General features: G+C 28.0%; 6 protein-coding genes across 6 annotated transcripts; all 6 read left to right on the top strand.

Moving 5' to 3' along the window:
* Positions 1-1,146: 1,146 nt before the first annotated feature.
* Positions 1,147-1,954, top strand: LOC111676510 (sarcocystatin-A-like). Its single transcript, XM_023437470.2, has 3 exons — positions 1,147-1,345; positions 1,428-1,531; positions 1,611-1,954. The coding sequence occupies exons 1-3, from the start codon at positions 1,274-1,276 to the stop codon at positions 1,807-1,809; spliced, it is 375 nt and encodes a 124-aa protein (XP_023293238.2). The 5' UTR covers positions 1,147-1,273; the 3' UTR covers positions 1,810-1,954.
* A 1,388-nt stretch (positions 1,955-3,342) lies between these two features.
* LOC111676503 (sarcocystatin-A-like) lies at positions 3,343-7,457 on the top strand. Its single transcript, XM_023437464.2, has 3 exons — positions 3,343-5,265; positions 5,337-5,455; positions 7,233-7,457. The coding sequence occupies exons 1-3, from the start codon at positions 5,182-5,184 to the stop codon at positions 7,429-7,431; spliced, it is 402 nt and encodes a 133-aa protein (XP_023293232.2). The 5' UTR covers positions 3,343-5,181; the 3' UTR covers positions 7,432-7,457.
* Positions 7,458-8,080: 623 nt separating this feature from the next.
* Positions 8,081-26,248, top strand: LOC111676502. The gene is made up of 4 exons (XM_046950371.1): positions 8,081-8,217; positions 8,319-8,363; positions 22,706-22,794; positions 25,564-26,248. The coding sequence occupies exons 1-4, from the start codon at positions 8,143-8,145 to the stop codon at positions 25,985-25,987; spliced, it is 633 nt and encodes a 210-aa protein (XP_046806327.1). The 5' UTR covers positions 8,081-8,142; the 3' UTR covers positions 25,988-26,248.
* Positions 13,464-14,062, top strand: LOC111676500 (sarcocystatin-A-like). Its single transcript, XM_023437460.2, has 2 exons — positions 13,464-13,698; positions 13,771-14,062. Exons 1-2 carry the CDS (start codon positions 13,526-13,528, stop codon positions 13,967-13,969), a joined length of 372 nt encoding a protein of 123 aa, XP_023293228.2. The 5' UTR covers positions 13,464-13,525; the 3' UTR covers positions 13,970-14,062.
* LOC111676501 (sarcocystatin-A-like) lies at positions 17,989-18,598 on the top strand. Its single transcript, XM_023437461.2, has 2 exons — positions 17,989-18,228; positions 18,297-18,598. Exons 1-2 carry the CDS (start codon positions 18,062-18,064, stop codon positions 18,493-18,495), a joined length of 366 nt encoding a protein of 121 aa, XP_023293229.2. The 5' UTR covers positions 17,989-18,061; the 3' UTR covers positions 18,496-18,598.
* LOC111676499 (sarcocystatin-A-like) lies at positions 20,549-21,275 on the top strand. The gene is made up of 3 exons (XM_023437459.2): positions 20,549-20,704; positions 20,788-20,915; positions 20,987-21,275. Exons 1-3 carry the CDS (start codon positions 20,627-20,629, stop codon positions 21,183-21,185), a joined length of 405 nt encoding a protein of 134 aa, XP_023293227.2. The 5' UTR covers positions 20,549-20,626; the 3' UTR covers positions 21,186-21,275.
* Positions 26,249-26,349: the final 101 nt, after the last annotated feature.

The raw sequence follows: 26,349 nt of genomic DNA, 5'->3' as shown, positions 1-26,349 counted from the left end.
TTTTTTAAAAATTAGTAGTTTAAGAAATTTACTCGCCATTTGCCGGATATTACTAACTAAGAGCGGGTTTTGGAGTTGGCAATCAAACGCCAATCAATAACCAGATTAGTTAATCTGCTAATTAACTGATTCTAATGTTAATCCTCCTTGATCATGGATGAATGACTTCAGAAGTTGTGAATTTGCAATCAAATATGAAGGACATTCCTCTACGACTAGCCTGCGCTATTGTGAAATGAGGACTTTTTTAAAAATTAGGAGTTTAAGAAATTTACTCGCCATTTGCCCGATATTACTAACTAAGAGCGGGTTTTGGAGTTGGCAATCAAACACCAATCAATAATCAGATTAGTTAATCTGCTGATTAACTGATTCTGATGTTAATCCTCCTTGATGTTTTTGAGTACAAGATTAAACTGCGTAGTGTTGACGTTTGTTATCAAAACCATGCATGTGTTATAAAAAAGAAGAAGATAATTGTAAATGTAATAAGAAAATCAATGAAAATTTATATATAAAACAAAAAAATATATTGTGAAGTCCCCATAATTTATACTAATAGATAAATCAAATATTTTAATGTTTATTTAAAAAAAATATTATTTTTTTGGCATCAGCTGTTTACACTTTTTCATTTCTTGTATAAGTTTAAACCACCTCCATTGTGCGCTTAAACTACCAAACAAGATTATTTTGAATTTAATCCTTAATCCTTCGCACAAAAACATAAAGATTTGCCCTAACTATTATAAAATTAATACGAAAAATAATGTTCTTAGACATAAATAGTACCTTATGATATTTATATAATTACCTTGGAGATCACATTATTCCATGCAATAATAATATTTTTGTGAAAATTAAAATTAAATTACTGTGTAAGGTTAATTCCTCAATAAAGTACGAACAACCTTTTCCACTTCCTACGAAAACTACCTATCGAACATTTAAGAATAAATAATTTCATCTCTCTCTAGATGAACAAATAAATAGATTAGTATATATTTACAGAAATACCGGCGTGTAAATATGTATACATATGTACACATAAGTACATATGTATGTATTTATATAGTAGATAATGTGTATTTTAAAAATAAAGATTTATGTTTCAGTCGAATGCTTAAATACTCTCTAGTTGTACTCACTTTCCATCAGTTGTTGACAATCGTTCAACAGCCGAAGAGTACGTTCAGTGAAGTTGATTTTCTACAAAAAAAAAATATTGTTATTGTTTATTAAACAAAGAAAAATTAAAATATCAAAAAATACAATGTTTTGTACCAAATTATTTGTAGTATTATTCGCTCTAACTGTAACCATTATCAACGCAATGCCGAATGAGGTAAGATGAATTTAAAAATATTAAAACAATAACTGCGTAAATGAATAAATTACAATCAATATTAAAATAACTAAAATTTCAGGAAAAGATAGTAGGTGGCGTTCACCCCACTGATTTAAAAAAAGCTGAAGAACAACTAAATGCATCTTTAGCTAAATTAGCTGCTGGCGATGGTCCTAATTACAAGTATGTATTATATTCGGAAATTATTCCATTCCAATTCCTTTAAATGATAATGAATTCTTTTTTTTCCTTACTCTCATAGACTTGGTAAAATATACTCGGCTGAGACACAAGTTGTTGCTGGCACCTTAACTAAAATTGTTGCCGACCTTGTGGATGCTGATGGCAAAACCAAGAAATGTAATGTTTCCATCTGGAGTCGTCCTTGGTTGCCCAATGGTATTGAGGTCACTTTTGAGTTTGATAGTGAAGACAAAGTTGTTAAGAAACACAGTGCTTAATTGGGGGCAACTTTTATGGTGTGTAAAGGGAAATTGTGATAAAGATTTCTTTTTATTTAACAAACATAAAAAAATAATTAATCGGTTCTTTTTTATATGCATAATAAACTACTGAGTCATAACATATACTCGAAATATAACTTTATATACATGTATTTAATATTTAATTATTGACGAACGGAATTTATGTTACAAAGAATTTTTTTTATAAAACGTTTATTGAACTTGTAATTTTGTTTGTTTTATATTCAAATTGTTTAAACTTTAAAGACGTAGCTTTATTTAAATTTTTTGTTTATATTAAATACATATAAAATTTTTAATCGTAAAACCTCTATAATTTTATTTGTATAGATATGAGGATATATTGGAAAGAATCTATTTCGTAATAAATTTTTTAAATATATTTAAATAGTTATCAATTCTTCTAAAGCATTCCTAAATTGTAGTAACTCGAAGTGTTTCAAATTCGGGTGAAAAATGAATTTTACATTAGAGGCATGTTGTTTTTTTTTGGCAAACTTTGAAGTAAATCTAATCTTAGTTTAACCACATACCCGGGTATGTTTTTCATTTTTTAAGTGATATATATCGAGATCTATATATCGTATCGGCTTGAAATTTGGATTATACTTTCAGAGTAACATTTTCCAAAAATTAGTTTGATATACATATATATGTATATTAAACCGATTTATGACCAATTTTCTATTCTTACCTCGTGTATCAATACCCAACATACCTGGGAATGTATACAAAATATATCAGTTATCGGACAAAAATTAAGTTTTATTATAAATTTTATGTTTTATTATTAGAATTATACATATTATTGTATCTTATGAAAAAAATTTAACCAAACAAAAAATTTAGTTCCAAATCATACATGGGAGTAGTTAATTATATCGATTAATTAATTTACGATTTCATTAGCATTAAATTGAAAAAAATTATAATTATTTTTTTTTTCATTAGCATTATTTTGTCTAATGGTAATGGTTTTTAATGAAACGATTTCATTAGTAATTACTTAAAAATAAATTTTCATTACCATTATTCAATGGATTTTAAAAATGTTCAAACATTAGTTCTAATTTCGAATATCCGAACATTATAATGTATTGTCATTAGGTGAAATCATGTAATGCAAATTTCAGCACATTCGGTTTAGAAAATCTAGTTTTAACAACTTTAAAAATTTTTCGAACACGAGTTCGAATTTTCGAAAATTTTTTTTTAGGTTTTATGACACAGAGATTAATTTAAAAACATAAAAAATTTTTCGAAAATAACTTCGAAATTTCGAACTTAATTTCGAATATTCGAACATATTATTGTATTGTCATCAGATGTACTTATGACTGCAAAATTTCAGCCAATTTGGGCTACGGAAACTGGTTTTAAAAGCTTTCAAATCTCGAATCTTCGAAAAATTTTCCTTAATATATTTTTCGACAATTATAAATACTAATTAAATTCGTTTTTGAAAATTCTTTATCAAATTCATTACCATTATCAAAAAAAGTTATAATGAAAAAAATATAATTTTCATTAAATGATACTTAAAATATTTTTCATTACAATTTTTTTATAAATGGTAATGAAATTTTAATGCTTAATGAAAATTTCCCATGTATGTTCCAAATACAGAGTCATGTGTCTTTATTCATAAATTTGAATGTGATATATTTGTGACCCTGACCCACTAAGAAATATGGACCGATTTTGATGGTTTCTTTTTAACCAGTAGATATTCAGTTGTTGAAATATTTTTTGTATGAAAACTACCTATTTAACCTTCCGGTAAAATATAACTAGACATTGAGATATTGTGGGGTTAGAGTCAAATAGTATTATGGCCCAAGCGGCTTTTCGAACATATTTTTTCATTCGCACACACACTACACAAACATTACTCGTACAAACACCGTTTTTTTACGTTTGTGTGGACTTTCAAAGATACAGATTACAATTCTTCTTAGAAATGTAAATTTTTTTTAAATTTGTTATTAATAAATATTAACTTATATTTATTGGTTTGCAGAAATTCGATATGTTAGTGTAAAAATCAATTTTTTTTTTTAATTTTTGTACAAACAGCAAGCATTTGCACAAACACGTAATAGCCTCACTATTCACCTCACACTACACTACACAACAGGCTTGCAAAAACGTAAAATATTGGTATGTTGGTGTAGTCTATTTGGCCTTTAGTTAAGAACGTTTAAGTAATTTCCTATAAAGGAGTTTATATAGTATACAGCTTCCATAACTTCACACAGAAACAGATTAATATATTAGAAAGTAGTTATATAACACATTAATAATTGGAAGTTATTAAAGTACCGCCTTGTAGTAAGAACGAAATGTAGTAATCGAAAGGTCATTTCCAAATTTTTGATGGGTACACATATTCGTAATAACTTAAAAGTGAGTTTTTATTTTCAATAGCTTAAGTCGAATTTAAGGTATAATCATACTAGGGAATTCTTCAGACTGCAGTTTCAACACTTTATTAAAATTTTGTATAAAAAATTTAAAAATTTTAAGAATATCTCCATGTGACTTTCGGTTAATATAGAAAGACAAAATAATAGGAAACATTCATCTTAAATTTCACTAAAATCAAATAATGTTAATACATAGACAAATTTCACTGAAATTTTATTAATGATTTTAAAAAATGTCCTTAAAATATGAACTAAATATTCGATGTCCTTTTGAGAAAAAATGGTGGGTGTTCGTGAAAAACTGATACTGAGTTATGGTTTCAGCATTTAAAAATACATACAATCGATTCAGATTAGTTTTAAAAGTTTTTACAAAACCTTTATTTCGTTGGCCTGTGTTATTAATCTACATTATTAATTTAACATCAAAAACAAGCCTACATTTTACTAATTAATTTAATTTAAATTAAAAAATAAGTATATTTAAAATGTTATCATTTAATAAACATAATTCAACAAAAATTTACTTTCTACTTAAAAACAACTGATAACATAATTCATTCCACTTAATTGTACAATTAATTAAATATTTTAAGTAAATACAATAGTTATGCTTATGTTTTATTATTTTTAATAATTTTATTAAAAAACTATAATTTTTTTAATGAAAGGTATTTCCTCAAGAAGTTTCTATTGAAATGTTTGCAGACAACAAACATACATACGTAAATCTTGTATAAATATTTGCTTAAACTATTACAATATTTCTATTTTATGTATTGACATACATTCATATATTTTTTGTGTTTATGTCCAACCAAAAATATCCAAAGTAAATATAAAATTTAAAATATTTAAGATTATTTATCAACTTTACATTCAGTTATCTTAAATCTGTCGTTTTATCAACACTCTTTTCGAAATGTTTAAACAATTTTATATTCTTGTCTTTGTTATTATTGGTGATTATATTATTTTAGGGCAATATTTGAATAATTGTCAAATGGTATGATTAAAAAATGATTTAAATTGATAGTTTTTTTTTGTTAATTCTTTATTAATGTCTTTATTATATAGGGTGGTTATCGCACGAGCGGTAGAAAGGTATTAAATGGTCCACTTTTAATGGAAGCTGAACATGAATTGCGTACCGTTTTAATGAAAATAGCTGAAGAGGATGAAGGACCGTTTTATAGGTAAACTAGTCTGAACACCTCTAATTTAATTTTTGATTTAAATTTAAATTTGTTTTCAGATTCTAACATATTTGTCCAATTCAAAATTGCTGTTGTACGTTTATATCGCGATATGTCGTTTTTTGGATATTATTGATTTGTTTTTGTCTCAAAAAAAATTATTTGAAAAATGTGTATGACATACAACGATACGACATCAAATTGTGAATTGGACATTTGTCTTCGTAAATTCGAACGAATTGTTAAGGGCCAAATAGACTACACAAGCGGCTTAACAAACTTACCAATATTTTACGTTTGTGCAAGCCTGTTGTGTTGTGTATGAGGGTGTTTCGTGTTTGCACAAATGCTTGCGGTCTGTTTGATCAAAAAAACAAAAAATTTAGATTTTTACACAAACATATTGAATTTTTGTCAATTCGTTTGTATTGTTTATATTCATAAATAACCAATTTTTTTTTTCAAAATTCATATTTCGAAGATAAATTTACATCTATATCTTTGCAAGTCTACAAAAACGTGAAAAAATCGGTGTTTGTACTAGCAATGTTTGTGTAGTGTGTGTTGAAGTAAAAAAGGTATGTGCTTGTGTAGTCTATTTGGGCCATTAAAACAAAAAATAATTCGTTCGAAATTCTGAAAGTAGGTCCCATATTATCATTAGAAACCGATTAGTTTTAATATCTTATGACAATGAAATTGTTTCACATTTTATCATGCAGGCTCCTACATATCGCATTTGACCATTCATATTACACAATCCATTATTTTTAAATGCTGATGGGTAATTTTGATGTTTCAGTCTCTGCTCATTAAAATTTAACACAATCGGTTAAGCGTTTCTCAAGGTTTCTTCTGAACTTCAACACAACTGATTAGCAGAAAGGTCTAAGGGCGGGTTTCTTACTCATCAGTTAAACTAGGCTTAACTTGCTGTTAGATTAAAATCGGAACAAATTTAGGCGGACTTTAACCGATAATTGTGTTTTTCAGTTTTAGATTTAAGCCAAGTTTTCACTAAAAAACATAAACAATGAACAGCTGTTTTTTGCAAACAATATTTTTGTAAAATAGAAAATTTTGGAAAAATGTTAAATAAACATTTAAAACAATAATTAATGAAACAAAACAAATCAGAAAATTGCAATTTACTTAAAATATTATGTTTTTGTTCTTCCGAAATAATTGTTTTATTGTTTTTGTTAATTGTGTTTTCTCACTTATAACTTGAGTTTAATTGTCCAATTACACTCAGTTAAACTAAGATAATAAGTAACTTTACTGATAACTGAAAAACACGAAACATATTTTAAACCAGGTTTAACCAAAGAATGAAGATTATCTTTATCAGAAAAATTCGCCCTAAGTCTATTGATGTGGTCACCCAGAGTAAAGGGGACAAAATACCTCCCTGTTTAGTTCCGTAAACTATCATTCCCCATAAAAGTTATATCGTATAACTCGCTTTTTATATATCTGCTCCTTGGAATATAATAGATCCAGTATCCTTAAATGGATCTAAGACAACCACATTCGTTTTTAATTTCGACGTTAAAGATACCGTGTGATCTTTTGATTGATTTCTTAAATGGATATTGTTTTCCCAAAATTGATTCTTAGGCTGCCTATCCTAAGTATTTATCTGTATTCAAAACACTCTAACAGATCAAAGTGTCCTTCCACTCCAAAATAACTTTGTGTTTTCTAGATGGATTTTGTTTACAGTTTTTTTTTATGATGGCATATAAGTTGTTTTGAAATTATCATATTTTTACAGAGTTGGCATTGTCTTTGGTGGATCCGAACAATTGGTGGCAGGTTCCTTAAAAACGGTAGCTGCTGAATTAATCGATTATAATAACATGAAACACAACTGTGAGGTCGACATGTGGACGAGACCTTGGTTAACGGATGGTACTGAAGTGACAATAAGATGTGAATGTATGCGTACCGTTTTTAAACATATTGACTTTTAAATGTAAATAAATTTCATTTTTCAATATTTTCAAACAGAAAACCTCTATTGTTTGGGGGGCGTTTTTTTCTACATGTTTTTGTGGTTTTATTAATAAACTAATTAGCATAACGTGTGAAATTTATGTCACCTTTTACAATTAATTCAAAAAATGTTATTTACTCTCATTGTGTTGTTAATATACCCGTTCGTTTCCTCACATTACTGTTCTATATGCTATAGTTAAGTTTTAATTACTCATGTGAAACTAAATTTTTTGTAGTGACTATAATATTTTAGTTAAATTTGTATATACCCTATAGTTGCAGAGTAAAATAAATATCAAATTTGATTATATAGAAACAGGGCAAATAGCATCATTCGATATTAAACGAAATTGTTATTTGATTGTTATCAGGTATTAAATAAAAGATATCGAACGCATCAGTTTGTCCTGCTTTAGATTGTGATCTGTTGCAACCTTTCACCTTTTAGGGTAAAATCTAAAGTCTTTATATTCACCTACAAATCTCCTTCCGTTTAGTTTAAATTTATAGGTTTGTACAACTCATATTTTTTGTATAATACAAAAGGTTTCACCTGTAATATTTATTAATAAATTTTTTCTCTTGTTGTTGATTCATCAAATTAATTTCACTTTTAGTTCTGAAAAGGTATTAGTGTTGTTAACACATTATTTTTTGAGTATTTTTTAATTTCAGTTTAAAAAAAAATGTTTTTATCAAAATTACAAATTTTAATTATAATTGTCATGTTTGACACTATATTTTCTCCTTTAACCAGTGCTGTAAGTTAAAGTTTGTGCTGTGGTTTCTCTGGTGGGGGTTTTGTGTGATAAAATGTTTATTTTTCTAATTGAAATTTATCTTGATGTTGTTATTTTTATAGAGTGCTTTATGCATTGGTACTTTACCTGCATCGTGCTTAACTGAAGTGAGTAAAAAAATTTAAATTAATATTTAAAAAGTTTTTTATTTTAATTAAACTTTAGTTTTTATAAATATTAATTAAGCTAATTATATGTATTAGTTGTATAAAATAATTTTATTTAAATTGTGCAATTTACATAGTTGGTTAGCTAAGAAATATCATACATTTGTTTCAATATCGATGAACACAAATATTAGTAAAATCCATGAAAGGTGAATTTTTCATAAAAGATGGTAAATTTAAAGTGGTCAAAATATCAAAAATTAACTTTAAAAAATTAATTTACTTTCAAGATGGGTCAAATTATTCTCGTTATTGTCAAACTTAAAAAAAATTTATTTGGGTTTTGAAATCTTAAGAATTACATATTACACATCTTTATTGATTAGCGAAACGCAATTCAATTTTCAACATTTATTTAAATATGTTTTTCCAAATAACAAAATTTAAATAATTTCAGAAGATTTTAACATAACTGTAAAAGAATTAAACCGAAATCCCAAAAATGGGAATCCTTTCGGAGAAAGTATAAAGATTTCCACAAATGTTTCCCATTTTCAAACGGTGACAGTGTTGTTGTACGTATGAATATACTTGACAGCGGACGTTATTAAAAAAATTGGTGTCGATTTGGAACAAGGCGTGTATAATTTGTTTTTCCTCCAAAAATATTGGTACTACATTAAAGTCCCCCCGGGGGCATGTTACCTTGGTGATTGAAAGAGATCACAGCATAATCTGGTACTATGGGTGGCCAGTTGCCCGTAGGACTATGTCCTGGCTGGTCAGTTTGTTGATGTTCCTTCGGGATCCACGTAGTGGCTATGGTTTAAACCCAAATTCGCGGGAAGAGTAAGTTGCGGTTAAAAGACTGATGTAAGGTATAGTCAATATTTCGGAATAAGTTCGGTGCCCCACAGAGGAGTGACTGTGGGACTAAGCGTTGGAAATGGGTTTCCCGCCTACCTATAAAAAATGTGTCTTATGTTTTTCTCTAATGAACGTGTTGGGTTTTATGATGATGAATGTGTTGGGTTTTATGATTATGAATGAAAGGTATCAAATACAAATAATACCATAGAATTTTCCTATATTGTCCAGATATTTTCGGAGTATATATAAACATCAGAAGTTAAGCAACGGGGCTGCAATGATCAGATATTAGGTAGCTCGTGTACTTCAGCAAAGTGTTTGTACATGGACCTGCCCAATCCATGTACAAAAATTGCCACCTGAGTTCTCCATTGAAGGATTCAGGGGCGATGGTAGACCGTTGTTCAAGTCAACCTAGTGGGTGAAAAATTAAATGATTTAAATATTTTGATTGATTTTTAGTCATTTATGAGCCTTTAAAGATAAACTAATTATATAGATATAAATAAGTACTTATCCTCATGTAATTAGCAATTTATTAATAAAAATAATTTATTATTTTTTTTTGTAATATTATTTAAGTAAACAAATTTATCTATGACTTTAAAAATTATTTCTAACACTGTCGTGTTTTTAAATAAGAAACAGAATTTTATTTTTAAGTTTTTAAGTGTTTAGGTATTTACTGAAATTTAATTATAACACAGACTAACGAAATTAAGTTTTGTTAAAACCTTTAAAACAAATTCGACTTATTTTAATGTATTTTTAACAGCTGAAACCGAATGTAATACAAAGGTTGAAAATTGTTAAGCCTTAATTCAATTTTTTAAATCAAATTAAAAATTATTACTTCACCATTCTATAATATCATTCATTCGAATTAATTCATAAGTTGAATTCTTTAGGACTTTAAAAATGTTGAATTCATTACTTGTATAATTCATTCTTTAAAGGCTTAATTCCTTGCTGAATGATTTAAATTTTTTCGAATTCAAATCTATTACAAAATAGCTTTCATCGATTTTTCTTTATTCTTTTTGTAGGGGATTAAAGAAAAATTTTTAAATAAAAATGTATATACATTAGGGGGCTATGTTTTTAGAAATTTTATTTTGTATTTTACAAATACAATTTTGTATTTTAATTTCAGCTAATGATTAAACAAAAAACAAGCCCTATATTATAGATAAAATTTAACTAAAATAAATATAGCCCCTATTTAAATTTACATAAATGACAAATCTTAATCGAAACATATTATTTATAAAGTTTTTTAAAAAATTATAAAGTTTTTGGAAAATTTTAATAATATTTTCCAAATATAATTTTCATTCGAAAAAAGTTTGAACATATACGTATAAACAGAATTATAAATATTTCAAATTTTAAATTTCAAATTAAAAAATATATTTTCAAAATAATTGCTATCATGAGTAAATTTGAATTTTCATCTGATGAATCCATCTAAATTATGTGGTTCCTAGGCAAAAGCTAACAAGAAAGGTTATACGAAACCAAATATAACAACTGATATACATATGTATTATTTAAGAACTATTTTCAAATTAAACATTTATTTGAACAATCCTAATATACACATGATTTAATATTTGTCAAATAAATTATAATTTATTTTTTTGTAATTTAAATTTTCAAATGTATTATGTATTGGATATCAATGGAATGATAATGAAAACTTACAGAAAACTTACTATAAAGCGTATAAATCCTTATACTGCAGTAAATGCAATATTCTGTTCTGAGCAAACTTCAACGGATTTGTTATGTTTTATGATCATAAACCTATGGTCACATACTATGAATGTATGTTTGTATATTGTACATAAATATTATGTATCTTTATTTGCAGCAATATTGTTATAACTAAAAAATAGAAAAATTTTCTTGTGCCCACAACTTGACATTATTATTAGTCAGAATTATCATTCTTATTATACAAACATACAAATATCAACTGTAAACTAGGCTATTTAAAATTTTTACGCAAAAATTTTTTTATATAGAGATAAAAACATAAAAATTTATGAACCTTATAAGTTGAAATTTTAGTTTTTGACATACAACACTCTGACTGCAAAGGAAAAATTTTTCATTCAGTCTACTACAAAATGAATTTAAGAAAAATTTCGTAATTCAATTTGGAGTAGATTTGAATTAAAGAAAAATTGAATCATTCAAAGTAGAATGTAATTCAAACATGAATGAATTCAGTATATGAATGAATTAAAATAATCTGAAAGTCTTTGAATTAAGCTATTGAATTAATTCCTGAGAATTAAAAAAAGGATTGGAAGATTAAACTTTATATTTCTGAATTCAGATTTTGGTGAATTAAGCTCAAATTGAATTGATTAATTCGAAGCTCTGATGTAATATTTGGTTAAAATGTATGTATATTTACGTTTAAGGTTTAATTTTGATTTCTTCCGATACGGGTCTTAGTTATATATTTTTTCAAAGTTTTACTTAAGTAGGTTGACAACCAGTTATTTCAAATTTTATATTCTGAAAAGATTTTATATAAAGTGCATAACAGAAAGGAATTAAAACTAATTTTAAAAAAATTATTAAAATTTTGATGATATTTTTATTACTTAAGTGGTAAAATTTTAGCAAAAACCATTTGCAATCGTCCGGAATTCTTGGGCATGTTCGTGGAATGCACATTCTTAAAATAAGGAGGTAGTGAATATTTGTAACTTCTTTCCCACTGGGGGCATGTTACCTTAATGAATGACCCTATTTGGTGTAATTACAATCCAGGGAACAAAATACCAATACCTCTAGTCTGCCGGGACTATAAACTGATCTTTTCTATGAATTCCACGCAAAGTCTGTGGTTTTACTCCAAACTTGCGGGAAGAGTTATTGCCGTTAAAATGACTGAAGCACTGTGGAATCTACAATTTCTTCCTTGTATGTTCAGAGAAAACTTTGTTCATACCAGATTTACCACAATGTATTCTCTGAGAACAAAGTCATAGGCTTATTTGATGGATTCTTATTTCTTTCGGTCTATCGAATAACAGTTCACCGTCCTAGATATAAACACATCACTTTCGTTTACTACCACGTCATGTACAGAAATTACCACCTGTGTGTAAAATATACAATGGTACGGTTGTGATTCACCAAAGAAGCTCACCCAGTAATTGAATAATACGGTTTGTTTGGTATTGAAAATGGGCCATATCGCTTCACGCTTTTCATACAAGTGATCCTCGGAAAAACAGTTTGATTGGGTATTAGTCACAAAAAAAATTTGATAATTTTTATAAGAATTAAATTTTTCAAATCAAATGTATGGGAATCAGTTCTTAATTGAATACTTATATAAAATCGTTTTCAGAAAATTACCTTTATTGCGATGAAATCGTATTAACAAAATTTTTATAAAAATATTAATAACATTTTACCATTTTTAAATAGTTTTGAGTGTTTTCTAACAAGTTTTTAAGTAAACAAAATTTGTAAATAAATAATCAATAACACTCACACTATTATTTTAATGTATTTCTCAGCTTCTACTAAGTATCTTCTGCCCTATGTTTCATTATCAGAGACCAGTGACGGTATTTGTGCTAAATGTGTACTTTTTTAAGTACTTTTTAATAACACAAATTAAACATTTTGTAGCAAACTATTTGATTCAAAAAGGAAACTAGTTAAAAGTTAGTTTGAGTTACTGACTAAAAACATGCATTTGTATAGAAATCCTTATCCTTATAACTAATCCTTTGATTAAACAAACTACTGCTTCAGTCTCTCAAGTAGAATTTTATAGCATTAAGTTTTTTTATAACGAACTTGAAGAATTATATATTGAAATATAAGAAATTATTATTTGTTAAGATATATAAGTATATGAAAAAACAAAATCAATGTTGATTTTCGTAAAGAAAATGAAATAAATTTGTACGAATGAATATGAAGTAAAATTATAATTTAATCTACAAATTCGAATTCGTTATAAACTGGCTTGAGTATATCTATAATTAAAAACTTTAATACACTGACAACGAAAAAACTTTCTTTTAAACCAAATTTTTCTGTTTTGGTTTACTTTTGAAAATATTTTGGTACAAAATATAAATAATCTCAAGCCATCACTGATAGTGAGCAGAGAGTGTTAGAGCGGAAAAGAGAAAGAGTGTGTTCGAATGCGAGTGATTTTACAAACCTTATAAAAAGTATGATTCACTATTGTAGCAATCATCAGTTGTATTTTGTTTCTAACATAGCAAACATTAGACAAAAAAAAACTTACAATGAAATACGTTTTAATTTTGTGTTTAATTTCTTTGGCCACTTTTGCTTATGGATATCCAGAATCATGTGCGGGTTGTCCCGTAAAACTAACTGGTAATGATATTAAAATATCGGAAGATGTTCTCAACAAATCTCTTGCAAAATTGGCAGCCGGCGATGGACCAGTCTACAAGTAAATATCAAAACATTTAAATATTTTTCTTGGTATCAAAAACAAACTATTTTTTGTTTCTTTCAATTTAAGACTGGTTAAAATTAATTCAGCTTCTAGACAAGTTGTATCTGGTTCTAAAGACGTAATAAATGCTGATCTAATGGATGAAAATGAAAAAATTAAAACTTGTGATATTGAAATTTGGTCTCAAGCCTGGTTGGAAAATGGTATTCAAGTAACGTTCGACTGTCCCGGTGAAGAAAAATTAGTTAGGAAACATAGTGCCTAAGGAGAAAGTGTGTACTCCAATTATGGTTGTTTTGTTAAAATAATAAAATGATCTTAAGTGCAATAAAATTTTAGAAATTACTATACCTATAAACAGTTTGTGGTTTTTGATTAAATTGAATGCAATAATATTTTTAAAGATTTCTTTTAATGTTGTGTCTGTAAATGTATTCTTAACCTGATATTCATAAAGTCATAAGAAGATTATAATTGGCCTCTGATAAAGTTATCTGCCCGTTAAAAGTCAGAGTTTGAATGTGAAGAGCTAAGGGGTAAGGGGGTGTTGATATTAAAAGAATATGCTTGGTATTGATGTTAATATAAACAGTTTGCGGTTTTGATAAAATTGGATGCAATAATACTTTTAAAGCTGTTTTTTTCAATAAGTATCGTGATTGTTAATGTAATAAGCTATTGTTATCTTTTATGTCTGTTTTCTGTACAATACATATGTTAGAGAGTGTAATTTTATGTGAGTTTTTAAAATGGTTTGTTAGAAAAACATGTTAATTAGTAGGGTATTCAATTATACGGATTTTTGTCTTATTCGGTTTATTAAAGAAATTATTATTTTAGGTTTTAGGTAGTTAGTTCGAAAGGAGGATGTAAATATATACATCAAATCCGAAGAAATACACCTAGGTCTCTATCGGGCATGTTGTGCGCTCCTTAACCAGTGTCTCAGGAGGGAGTCGATCCCACCACCTCCGTTCTACCAGACTAGAACACTAACCAATAACCTACCGGAGGCCGGTTAGCCGGTTAATAATAGGTTAATTAATAAAGGTTTTTTCTCGAATATCAGGCATTTTTCTTCCTTTTCTATATAAAAAAGTTTTAAATAACTTTTTATTGTTTCAAGGTTTCCTTTTAACAGAAATGTTTCCGTTTCCACCCATTCTAGAAGTGAAAAATTTTGAAATTTTTTATTCGAGCGATTAATCAACAAAAATTTATCCATTAACGATTAATCGTTTTGTTACTTAGTTAGTGCTTCACGCAAAAGGTAGTGTTTTCACCGAGAAAAAAATACACGCCTGGTTAAAATTGACACCAAAGTGTTTATATTTTTTCAATAACATCCGTTGTCAAAATATTTTTATTCATACATTGACAACGAATATTATTGAATACGTACATCCAATTTTGTATATCTGTGCCCGTTATTCTCAGAATGCATTCTAACATACTAACCTTAAACTTACCCATTTTGAGGAGATCTTTTTCTATCATCAAGCTCATCCGCGTTTCTTTATCCCAAGAGGTCTTACAGAATTATTTCATCCATATTTTTTATTCCATTGCGTCGAATGGTTTTGCGTTCGTCAGGTAAACTTTCCTTTATATTTTTATATATTTTTATTGTATGTTGATTCTTTTGTGGACAATGTGCCGCTTAGTGACCAAGGTTGAGACCAGGACTCTGAACAAATTAAGGGGGACTTAAACTGATGATTGTGTTTTTCAGTTATGGATTTAACAACGAACAGCTTTTATTTACAAATATCACGTTTGTAAAATGTAAAGTGTTAATTCTTTTATTGTTTTTGTTGGGTGTGTTTTCTTACTTATAACTTAGTTTCAATTGGCCAATTACACTCAGTTAAGCTAAGAACATAAGTAACATTACTAATTAATGAAAAACACAAAACATATGTTAAACAAGGTTTAATCAAAGAATTAAGATTATCTTTAGCAGAAAACACCGCCCTAAAAGTCTTTGTTTGCTGGATGTTGTCAATAAAGTCGGCAATTATAACATGTTTAATACCAGCAGCAACTTGTGTAGAAGCTGCATTGACTTTAAGAAGTCTTTTATGGAAATAAAAGTTACATATCGTAAATAATTACATATCGTATGGTTCATCTTTAGCAGCCAATTAACTTTAGGAAAAATGTATTGTTCCTTCTGCTTCCTTCAGGTTGTTGTGCGTGTAACACATCTAACACATCCCAAACTAACCAAAACTACTGCAGTTTAACATAAAATTAAAAAGATTTTCAGAAGTCTTTAAACATCATTTCCTCAGAAGGTAAAAAATTGCTACTTTTTTTGCCGGGTATATTTTACCTTTAAAAATGTTAAAAATTTAGATTGAAACAAACATCTCTTTATATTTTATGATAAGAGGTCTATATTTGATCCGAACCCTCCATAGGTTTCGTTGAATACATTTCTAATAAAAGTAGTAAAACAAGAGATGAAATAAAAATTATTTTCTCTTTACACCTTGAATAAGCTTTTCTCTTTGACGTGAGTTGACTTATAATTTTTTCTTTTGGCATATAAATATTTTATTTCAAAACAATTAATATAAATCCACTTAAACGGCAAACGATCATTCAACCTATGGTGGTAATGATTAAAGTACTCTAAACGTAAATACAATTTAATTAACAACATCAATTAATATATTTTTATATTATTAATTAAAATATACATTAGAGTATCACTTTAATACAAATTTCTTATCTACAATCTATTATTTCTTTCATGTTAAGAATATGAGACTGAGTTCAAATTAAAGAACTACATGTGTGGTTCTAAAAAATCATCTACACCATCTCCAATCATATTGTCTGCATACATGCAGAGAAAAAACATGGTTGTGGTAACCATGTTCTAAGTGAGAATTATTTCAACTAATTTTATTGTCGCTTAAAATAACACACACACACAAGAAATGATATGTGTGAGGTGTGTGGCTTAAGTTGTTTTGTTGTTGTAGCAACAGACATAGAACAACCCAGCAGTTCGACGGGACAGTCCCGAACTGACCACTTAACCTACCACTTGTGGTGGCCCCTAGCCACCTGACTACCCAGGTGACCGACCATTTTAACATGGGCTTGTCCTACGAGGAAGTCAATCGTCTCTCTACACCTTACAAAAAGACAGTAAAGAGACGATTGCCTTCGCTCTCGCTTACAAAAGGGACACTGAAGTGACGACTGTCTTTCGGAAGTACAAAAGAGAAAACTTTTAAGAGTATAAACTCTAGGTTACTTGAGGACAGTAAAAAGACGACTGTCTCCGCTTCCGCTTACAAAGAGGACACTAAAGTGGCGACTGTCTTCATTCTCGATTACAAAGGGTACATTCGTGACGAATGACCCAAAACATACGAATTACGACCATCCAGGTGGTTAACTATTAGTGGAAATTACTGTCTTTTTCGTATGTATTGACTCTTTGTCGAACTGCTGGGAATAAAACATATAATGGTTACTTATAACAACATAACATACAATGCTTATATAACATATAGCAACATAACATATAATGGTTATTTTTGAGTTTAAATATTTGTTAGTAACATAATATGTTTTTATCGGTTCCATTACTTTGTTATTGAAAAAATTATTATTTTTCAGTGAATCATTTTCAAATTTATAATTGCCATGAACATGAAAATGATTACAGTAACAACAATATTGTTTAAATAGAATTAAAATAACAATTATATGTTTTTGATAACAATATATTGTTACAGTGAACATAGTTTAGTTATAGTAACCATGTCGAACTATTTTTTTTTCTCTGCGTGTACTTATTATATGTAAATTTATATAAATGTGTTAGAAATATTATCTGAAATGCATTCGAAAACTTTTGAAATACAGTAAGAAATAGTGTCGTATGATTTACTCTAAAAAAGGACTGACCATGTAATTACGAGCAAAAAATACCTCAAAATGTGTACTTTAATTAAGGAAAGTACAATCTTAGAGAAAGCTTTAACAAAGTTGGATGCCTTTATAGTAAATAATCTAATAAATTTAACACATTCGTTTAAAGTAGAGTATTCAAACGTACTTAAAATTTTATTAGCAACATCATTTAATTTGTTTGTTTATTGATTAATATTATTGAGCATCATTTAGTACAAATGTTTGATAACAGTAGTTATCAGTAATATATTTGTTATTACCATGGAGAGAAATTAAGACTCTGATCAAGTCACACAAAAAATATAAAAAAAATCGGAATGTAAGCATAAAAACAAGAATTTCTGAATGCAGTTCTTATCAGTCGGTATTTGAAATTCAAAACGAAAATATCATTCATCCTGGTCTTCGTTTTCTAAATATAATGAAAATCGTTTTAATTTTATGTTTAACCGCAGTAGTTTTGGTTAGTGCGCGACCCGGTTGTCCGGGATGTGTAACACATCTAGCGGGCAATAAACTAAAGGAAGCAGAAGGTACCCTAAATTTTTCCTTAAGTAAATTGGCTGCAAAAGATGGACCATACTATAGGTAAATAAATTCATAAAAACAAATTTGTATAAATAATATATTATTATTTATGAATTTTTCCATAAAAGACTTCTTAAAGTCAACGCAGCTTCTACACAAGTTGTTGCTGGTATTAAACATGTTATAATTGCCGACTTGATTGACAATAGCCAGCAAACGAAGACCTGTAGAGTAACAATCTGGTCCCAACCTTGGTTGCCCAATGGTACTGAAGTTAATTTTGAATGTCCCGGCGAAGAAAAGATCACTAGGCGACATGGTTCATAATTGTCCATTGAATAATCACACTCATACAATAAACATGTATATATAGTTAAAATCTCTCCTGATGTTTTTCCAAATATACATATCAAATGTGGTTTAAGGGTTATCAATAGTTTTAATCAATTTAAGTAATAGTAATAAGTCAAAATGTCTACTTTTGTAATATTAAATTTAAAGGATTGACGACTGTTGAAACCGCAGAAATCTGCTGACTATTTCCTTCTTAGACATTAAAGTCCAAGGGTTAAGATTTTTCTAACTTAGTACAGTTGAACATTAGCAATTAGGGCGATATCTGGTAATAAAATTCAATTCAATTAATATGACCTTATTGGATTGTAAGAAAGCTTTAACCAGATGTAAAGTTTACATCGTAAGGGTATCAGGCCACTCGGAAATAGTCGGCAAAGAGAGGCCGAACGTATTAGATTTAAAAATAGTTAATCTGAGGAACGCAAAACTATTCTACGCGGCGAAAGCTGAATTAAAAATATGTGTAAGAATCCCTAAATCCTGATGAAAGCAAGAGATTTCCTCAAAATCAGAAAGTGTAAGACAAGTATGATGGTGCGTATTCTGAAAATTACGGGCAGAGCTATGTATATAAAATTGGGCGTCCAGCCACTCGGAAATAGTCGAAAGGGCGAATGTATCAGCTTTTAAGGGAACTTGAGCTATCTAATCTGACGATGGCAAAACTATTCTACGCAACCAAAGCTGAATTACAAAAATATATGTAAAAGAATCCTATAAAGCCTCTTGGAATAATAAAACGATGGGTAGTACCACGAAGATCCTATGGGTTAACCCTAATGAAAGCAAGAGATTTCCTAAAAATGAGAAAGTCTAAGGCAATTATGATGGTGCGTATTCTAAGAATTACGAGCAGTGCTATACAAAATTGGGCGTCCGGATTTAGTGGAATGTAGAGCATATGGAGAGGATATTCAATCTAACACGTTCTAAATATATTCGAGTCCCTATTGTGCGATCAAATTTTTTAATAAAATATTTTAAAATTAAATTAAGGATTTAATCACTATCGAATTCGAAAGTTGGCCCTTGGTTTTTATAGGTTTTAAATTTCGCTTAAAAAAGAAACTGATTTTATAGAATTTTGGGTTAATCAATAAATAGGATTTCTCAAATTCTGGGTAAGAAGATGATCTAGTCAAGTTCATTTGGAAATTATCATAGGGTGTGGATCGAAGGATATTTTTTTAAAAGAATTCTATTGAAAGTTTTGTTTGGTATTTTATAACTAGTCCCAAGTACAGGTGAGGATCCAGCTCAAGCGTTTGGGGGAGGGGGGAGTCGGTAAATTTTATTTTTTTATGTATATTAATTCCTTTTTTCCTCATTTTTATGTTTTGTATGAAAATTTTTTGGTTTTTTTTGGGGGGGGTGTAGAAAATCCTTTTCCCACACCTTGGATCCGCGCATGTCCAAGTATAATAATTCCATAATATTTGATACGAAAAAGTTTGACGTTGTATAAACTAAAAACTGTCGAAAATTATTACTTTTAACTTTTTATAAAGTCTTACACTTATTCGACTACAATATTGCGATAATATTCTTAATGGACACCCTTATTAAAGATTCATTGTATAGGCCATAAATACAGTTGAGATTGTTCAAAGCCGGTTTATTATTATAGAGATTATATTAGAAGAGATTAACTAATAATAATTAAAATTTTTAAAACTGGCTTTATAATGATTTTGTATTATTTAAAATTAACAAATGTTCTATTAACACTTTTTTGATATTACAAAATAAATGATATTTTCAAAGAAATTTATAAAAATTTTCAACATGACAAGTTTATTTTCAACTAATGCATGAAAATATTTTTAATGTTGGATAAAACACACGATTAAGATAATCGTTACGCATTTAAATGACTAATGTGACACAAAATCTAATAAATCGAAAAATACAAAAAAAAAAAATAAGAATAATTAAAAATAAATTTAAAATAACAAAACATCACAAACTGCTTCTCTCTTTGTGAGATGTCGTAAAAACAAGTGAATTAATATAAAATGCAACCAGTAGCACAACTTTAAACAGTCTAGTCTAATATTTTAAGAAGAAAAGAACAAAATAAAAATAATTATTATTTTTTAAAATGAATAAATTTTTAATTTGTTTATACTTGACTTTGATTGTTGCGATTTCCAGTAGCACTGCCCGACCTGTAGATGAGGTAGGAATTTTTTGAAATAACAATTATATGAAATACTATGTAATAATTATTATGCAATAATGACAATAATTATACATATTTAGCAAAATGCTGAACACCTTAAAGTACGGGGTGGTGTGCGAAAAGTAGATATTACTGCTTCTAATGATGCTGAAAAAGCTTTGCTACTTTCTTTATCTAAATTAGCTGCAGGCGATGGACCATATTTAAGGTTAGTTTGTTGCTTCTTAATTAACTAATTATGATCGAAATTAGAATAAAATTATAAAATTTATTTAATAGATTGGAGAAAATTCATTCAGCTACCACACAAATAGTTTCTGGCTCTAAATATCAAATTAATGCTGATTTCATTGACAATGATGAAAAACTAAAAAATTGTGATGTTACAATTTGGGCTCAGCCCTGGCTGGAAAAGGGCATTCAGGTGACTTTTGAATGTGTAGGCGAAGAAAAAGTTGTGATAAAACACGATCCTTAAAATATTTTCTAAATATGATTTTTCTTGGTGATGTTTTTTTTTTAATTATCGATAATAAATTGTATTGTGATTGCAAAATAATACTAAAAATAAAAAAGTTGTTTGTATTTAATGAGAATATCTGAAGTTTAGTGTCATAACTTGTTAAATCTATAAAATACTTGTATTTTAAAGCAAATGAATTCTAAAGGTTAATCACAATTTAAGTACGTAAGAGTGGTGATGTGTTAAAATTATGCATATCAAAATGGAAATTTCCATTAATTTTTTAAATAATTTTCTTTTAAAAGTTGAAAGATTTTATACTTTTCGATTTTAAATGCAGATAGACGGACATGTTAGATTGTTTAGACTATACGTACTTTTTTGGGTTTGTGATAAAAAATAACAAACACAGAAAAAAATACAGGTAGTTTATTTTTAATAAATATGTTTTCCTCTTTCTTTAATTTTTATTTAAACAATTTTTTTCTTAATTATCTCGTTGCTGGAATCCTAAGTATACAGTTTTGATTAAATTTTTAATTGATTCAATTAATTTAATTGATTAAAAAATTATCTGGCCTACTTTTCTATTTTATTTATGTTTTATTTTGAATTTCTGTGCTAGGAATTTTACGCCTATAATATTCAAGATTCTTTACAATTTATGAAACACTTTATAAGTTCAATTGTGACAGTAATGACATATTTTTTGCAAATGCTGAACTCATTGTTAAAGGTCGAGTTTTCCTTTAACGTTGTGTGTAATGGATTAATAATTTGATTGTTCTAATCACCTTCTTATTTGATTTTTAAAAAAAATCTCTACCAAACAGATTAATTCATTTGATTAATAAAAACATAAATTTTATATTAATAAATTAATCACAGTTAAATCTTGTCTCAATTATTGACATTAATTGTTCTGATTAATTCGTTATTTGAAAAAAAATTTATTTTTTATTTTATTTTACAAATTTGTTAATTGATTTTGGTTATAAGTGCAAAACTTTTTTGATACAATTTTTTGGGTAATTAAAACTTATTTTAATTTTTTTTTCTGTGAAATATAATGACAAAACTGTTTGCTCCGGTAGGCTAGATGATAGTGTGCTATCCTGTCCGTCTGGAGGTAGTGGGTTCGATTACCACCAGCGCCTCTGGTCTGTTGCACTTTAACGGGCGTATGGTCATCGCCAATCGGTGCTCGGCAAATTAGGTTAGAATCTAAATTTCAATTGTATTGTAATGGATAAATAAAAAATTAATGACAAAACTGTTATGAAAAGTACATGAGTCTAATTTTTAGGTAACACCCATTTTTCAAATTGTAATGCCATTCAACAGAAAAATATATGAATATATAAATTTTGACTTTTATCGAAATAGATTAAATAATATAGAACTAGAAGATTATATGAATAATAATACTATACTAATTATGTATATTATATAAAGAAAATTTAAATTAATTGTTTAATTCAACTGACATGTTTGATTTTAAAATAAAATAATTATTTTTTATTTTTTCATTGCAGTTGACTGAAGAAGAAGCTAATGAAACATTAAAGTATGTGATTAGTAAATATGAAGAAGTCGAAATGAAAATAATTGGCGAACCTGTATCGTAAGTATAAGAAAATTTACATTTATTTGGAATTTGAATAGAAAATGCTTAATTAAATTTTACAATAAAAAATATATTTATGGGACGAGTAGTTGGTTATTGTCATATAGACGATTGAATAGTATAAAGAAGAAGACTACATTTTTGTCGAATTTTATTTTACTTTCAAAGCAGAATTGAAAATCTGTTAAATGTTAATAAAATTTTGTAAAGGTCATATGAATTACCCAGAAAAACTAACATTGAAAAGTAACGAGTAAAAAAGCGAAAGAAACTTCTTTTCATATTTACACATATTTATTAGCATTTTATGGCCTTCATTTTTCACGGTTATTGGAGGCAAGTACTTTCACAATAGCTTTCAAATAGGCAGTGATACAAGTACTTGGAATTTATTTTACAAAGTACTTCTATATCAGTAAGAAACGGTAGGCAGTAATAGTTATTGAAAAGTAAGTGGTTATGTAAGTACAACTCATTATCGAGTTTTGCTAAGTATGTATCCGTATAGAAATATTTGTATAATCTAAAATATGTAGGAATATTTGTATAATCAGAGCATCAAAATAAACATTTGGAAAGAAGTAGCATATTTCCAAAAGTGTACATGGCCCCTCCAATATAATACTAATATCAGTTAGAGCTGTGACGTAAAACTTTGACATTCATATGAGAAGTGAAAGATCTGTAAATAGTGTCTAAAATGGTTAGAGTTTTTAAATTATGTATAAGTTTTTTTGCTATAGATATATATGCATATTGTAAGTGGTCCTTCCAAAAAAAAGTATTTAAATATTTCTACTCGGTGCATATTACTGGGTAGACTAGAAAAATAAGAGAAAATTATTTCGTGATTCTTTAAGATCTTTATTTCTACAACATTTTCAGAAAATATATTTAACCAGATTTTTTCTTTTTTCTTCTAATTATTGATGTTCTGTGAAATGTTAAATTCCTAATAATGAATCTTCTTTTATTCCCACTTGTCGGTGGTGCAGGAGTTGGCACTGGTACAGCAGGACCTATAGTTGTAGCAGGTTCTAAAGTTGTAACAGGACCTTCTGTTGTAATTTGTCCAACAACATTCTGTATTACAAATATGAACAGAATGCCTTTACTTACGAAGAGACTGAATGATAACTTCATTGTTCTTAGTAATTTAAAGACTAAACAGTTTAATTGAATTTCTTTTATACCTTGGTCCCAAAGTCTTTTTATATAATATGGTTTTATTTTTTTTTTAAATATATAAAACGTACTAAACATATTTGAACAAATTTTGTTTATTTGTGTTTTTTACAGTTAAAATAGAATTTTAAAAAGTTAAATATTTACATAAAAAATATATACCTACATACTGACTTCGTATTGCTTTGGAAGAAAATTAAAAAAGAATTCTTAATTTACACTAAAAATTACTCTTTATTTATTAAAAAAATATTTATATTTTTTTCTTTTTATATATAATTTGTTTATCCTGACTACGCCTATGTGGAATCTATATAACTCAAACAAAATTTAAAAATACAACGTCACTTGTTGAACAAATTTATAACTTTAAAGCAACTTTCCTCACGACCCCAATAGAGTATTTAAAATTTTGTCTTCATTTAGTGCATTTGTTCCTGAGTTTATCGATTACAAAAAAAATACTTTTTTCTTTATAAAAAAGATAAAATTGATTGTAGGTTTCTAGAGTAGATTTTTATACCATTAGTGGGGAGGGTATATTGGGTTTGTACTCATGTTTGAAACATACAAAAATATTCGTTCTATACCTAACGATCGGCTTAGAATCGAATAAACTATGTCCTTCCGTCCGTCTGGCTGGCTGTCCATGTTAACCTTGTGCGCAATGTACTGGGTCTTCAAGGCAATTGGATAAAATTTGGTACACATGCAAAGGACGAATCCTATTGAAAATGGATAAAATCGGTATATTATTCCGCCTAGCCTCCATTCAACCGTATCCCTTGAATAGGACCTTTGGGCTCATAATTAAGTTAAATGTTCTATTATGTCAACAAAAGTGGACAAAACTTATTTTTATATAGCGTTAAATGTCACTACCGAATTTTGTAATGATCGGGCCTCATTTGACCCTAGCCCCTAGACTTGAAGGAAAAAATTCACCTATAAGCACTAAAAACACTTTTAAATTTTACATAAATGACTTTGAAGTTGTCGTAAATTCCTCAACAAACATCTATAGGGATAGGTCCATATTTACCTCTACTCCTCTATAAGTCCTCTTGTAATTTATTTTTTTTTTTTTGTCAAAAAAAAGTAAAAATATTCCGGAATAAAGTTCAAAAACAAATCAAATAATAATCCGCATTTTTGTCTTACTGACTGGTGTAGGGTATCTTCTCAATAAGGAAGACGTACAAAATTAAAAAAAACTTTCGCCAAAATTTAAGAAAACACAATACTTTTATTATTTTCATTTCAAATCAATCAATTTCACTTAAAGAACATGACGATCGTAATCTAATTTTGTGACAGCGTATGTACATAAATATGTATATTTATTTCATCAAAGCATTTGTAGCATTTAAACATTAACCATTTAAACAAAAATGTGATAAAAAAAAATATTCACCATTCTATGCATCTGACCACAATTCATTCATTCACTCAGTCATCACAAAACAAATAAATTAAAATTCTATTCTTTTCCTTAAGGATAGTCAATCATCCACTAATATATGTATGTATGTATGTATGTACATTTGAATACATTTTCTTCTATTCGTATCCTTTTTCAAGCATCTACGGTTTGCGTTTGTCATACGGCGATATTGAGGAAGAACTGAATATTCATTTTAAATACATTGACAATACTCAACACGACATCATACAGAATTGTGTTTTTGCTTTGTATCATCGTCAAAATGAATGTGAATTGATTAAAACTATTTGCAATACATTTCTGCCGATTACACCGCGTCCTCTATTGCAACGTAAAGATTTGCGTATTTGTAATGATGGCAGTGATGTGCAACTAGTTGAAAAGGAAGATGATGATGACGAGGAGGAAACGACAATGGTGACAACAACAGATGCCGAACAGGTTGCTTCAAAAGCTAACAGTGTTGCTGAAGGTTCTGAAAATGATGGCGATGATGATGATGATAAGCAACAACTGCGACAGTCGGCACAGCAACGCAGTATTGAGGCGGAAAGTGAATGAAATGAATACCAGTTGACGACATGAAAGAAAATATGCGTGCTGAGGACACAAAATATGTTTGTTATCTGTAATGTTCAAGAGGATGATGTTGGTAATTTAGTTGTAAAGAGAAAAGTTTTCAATATTATTTTAGTTTTACTTTTTTTTAATATATATTTATAAATGCAATAATGTCTTCTTTTGTTTATGCATTTGCTCATAATATGAATTCACATTTAATAAATGAAAACAGTTTATTAAAAAGTTATTGTTTTGTTACTTTGGAGTGTATTTCGCTTTTAAACGAACTGGACACAAATATTAAACTGATTGTTATTTTTTTTATTATTTTATGTTTATAAGCGATTTAGTATCAAGTGACT

This window comes from Lucilia cuprina, chromosome 4 (genome assembly GCF_022045245.1).
Source record: "Lucilia cuprina isolate Lc7/37 chromosome 4, ASM2204524v1, whole genome shotgun sequence".
NCBI lineage: Eukaryota > Metazoa > Arthropoda > Insecta > Diptera > Calliphoridae > Lucilia > Lucilia cuprina.
This window is presented reverse-complemented; position numbering and strand designations above follow the sequence as displayed.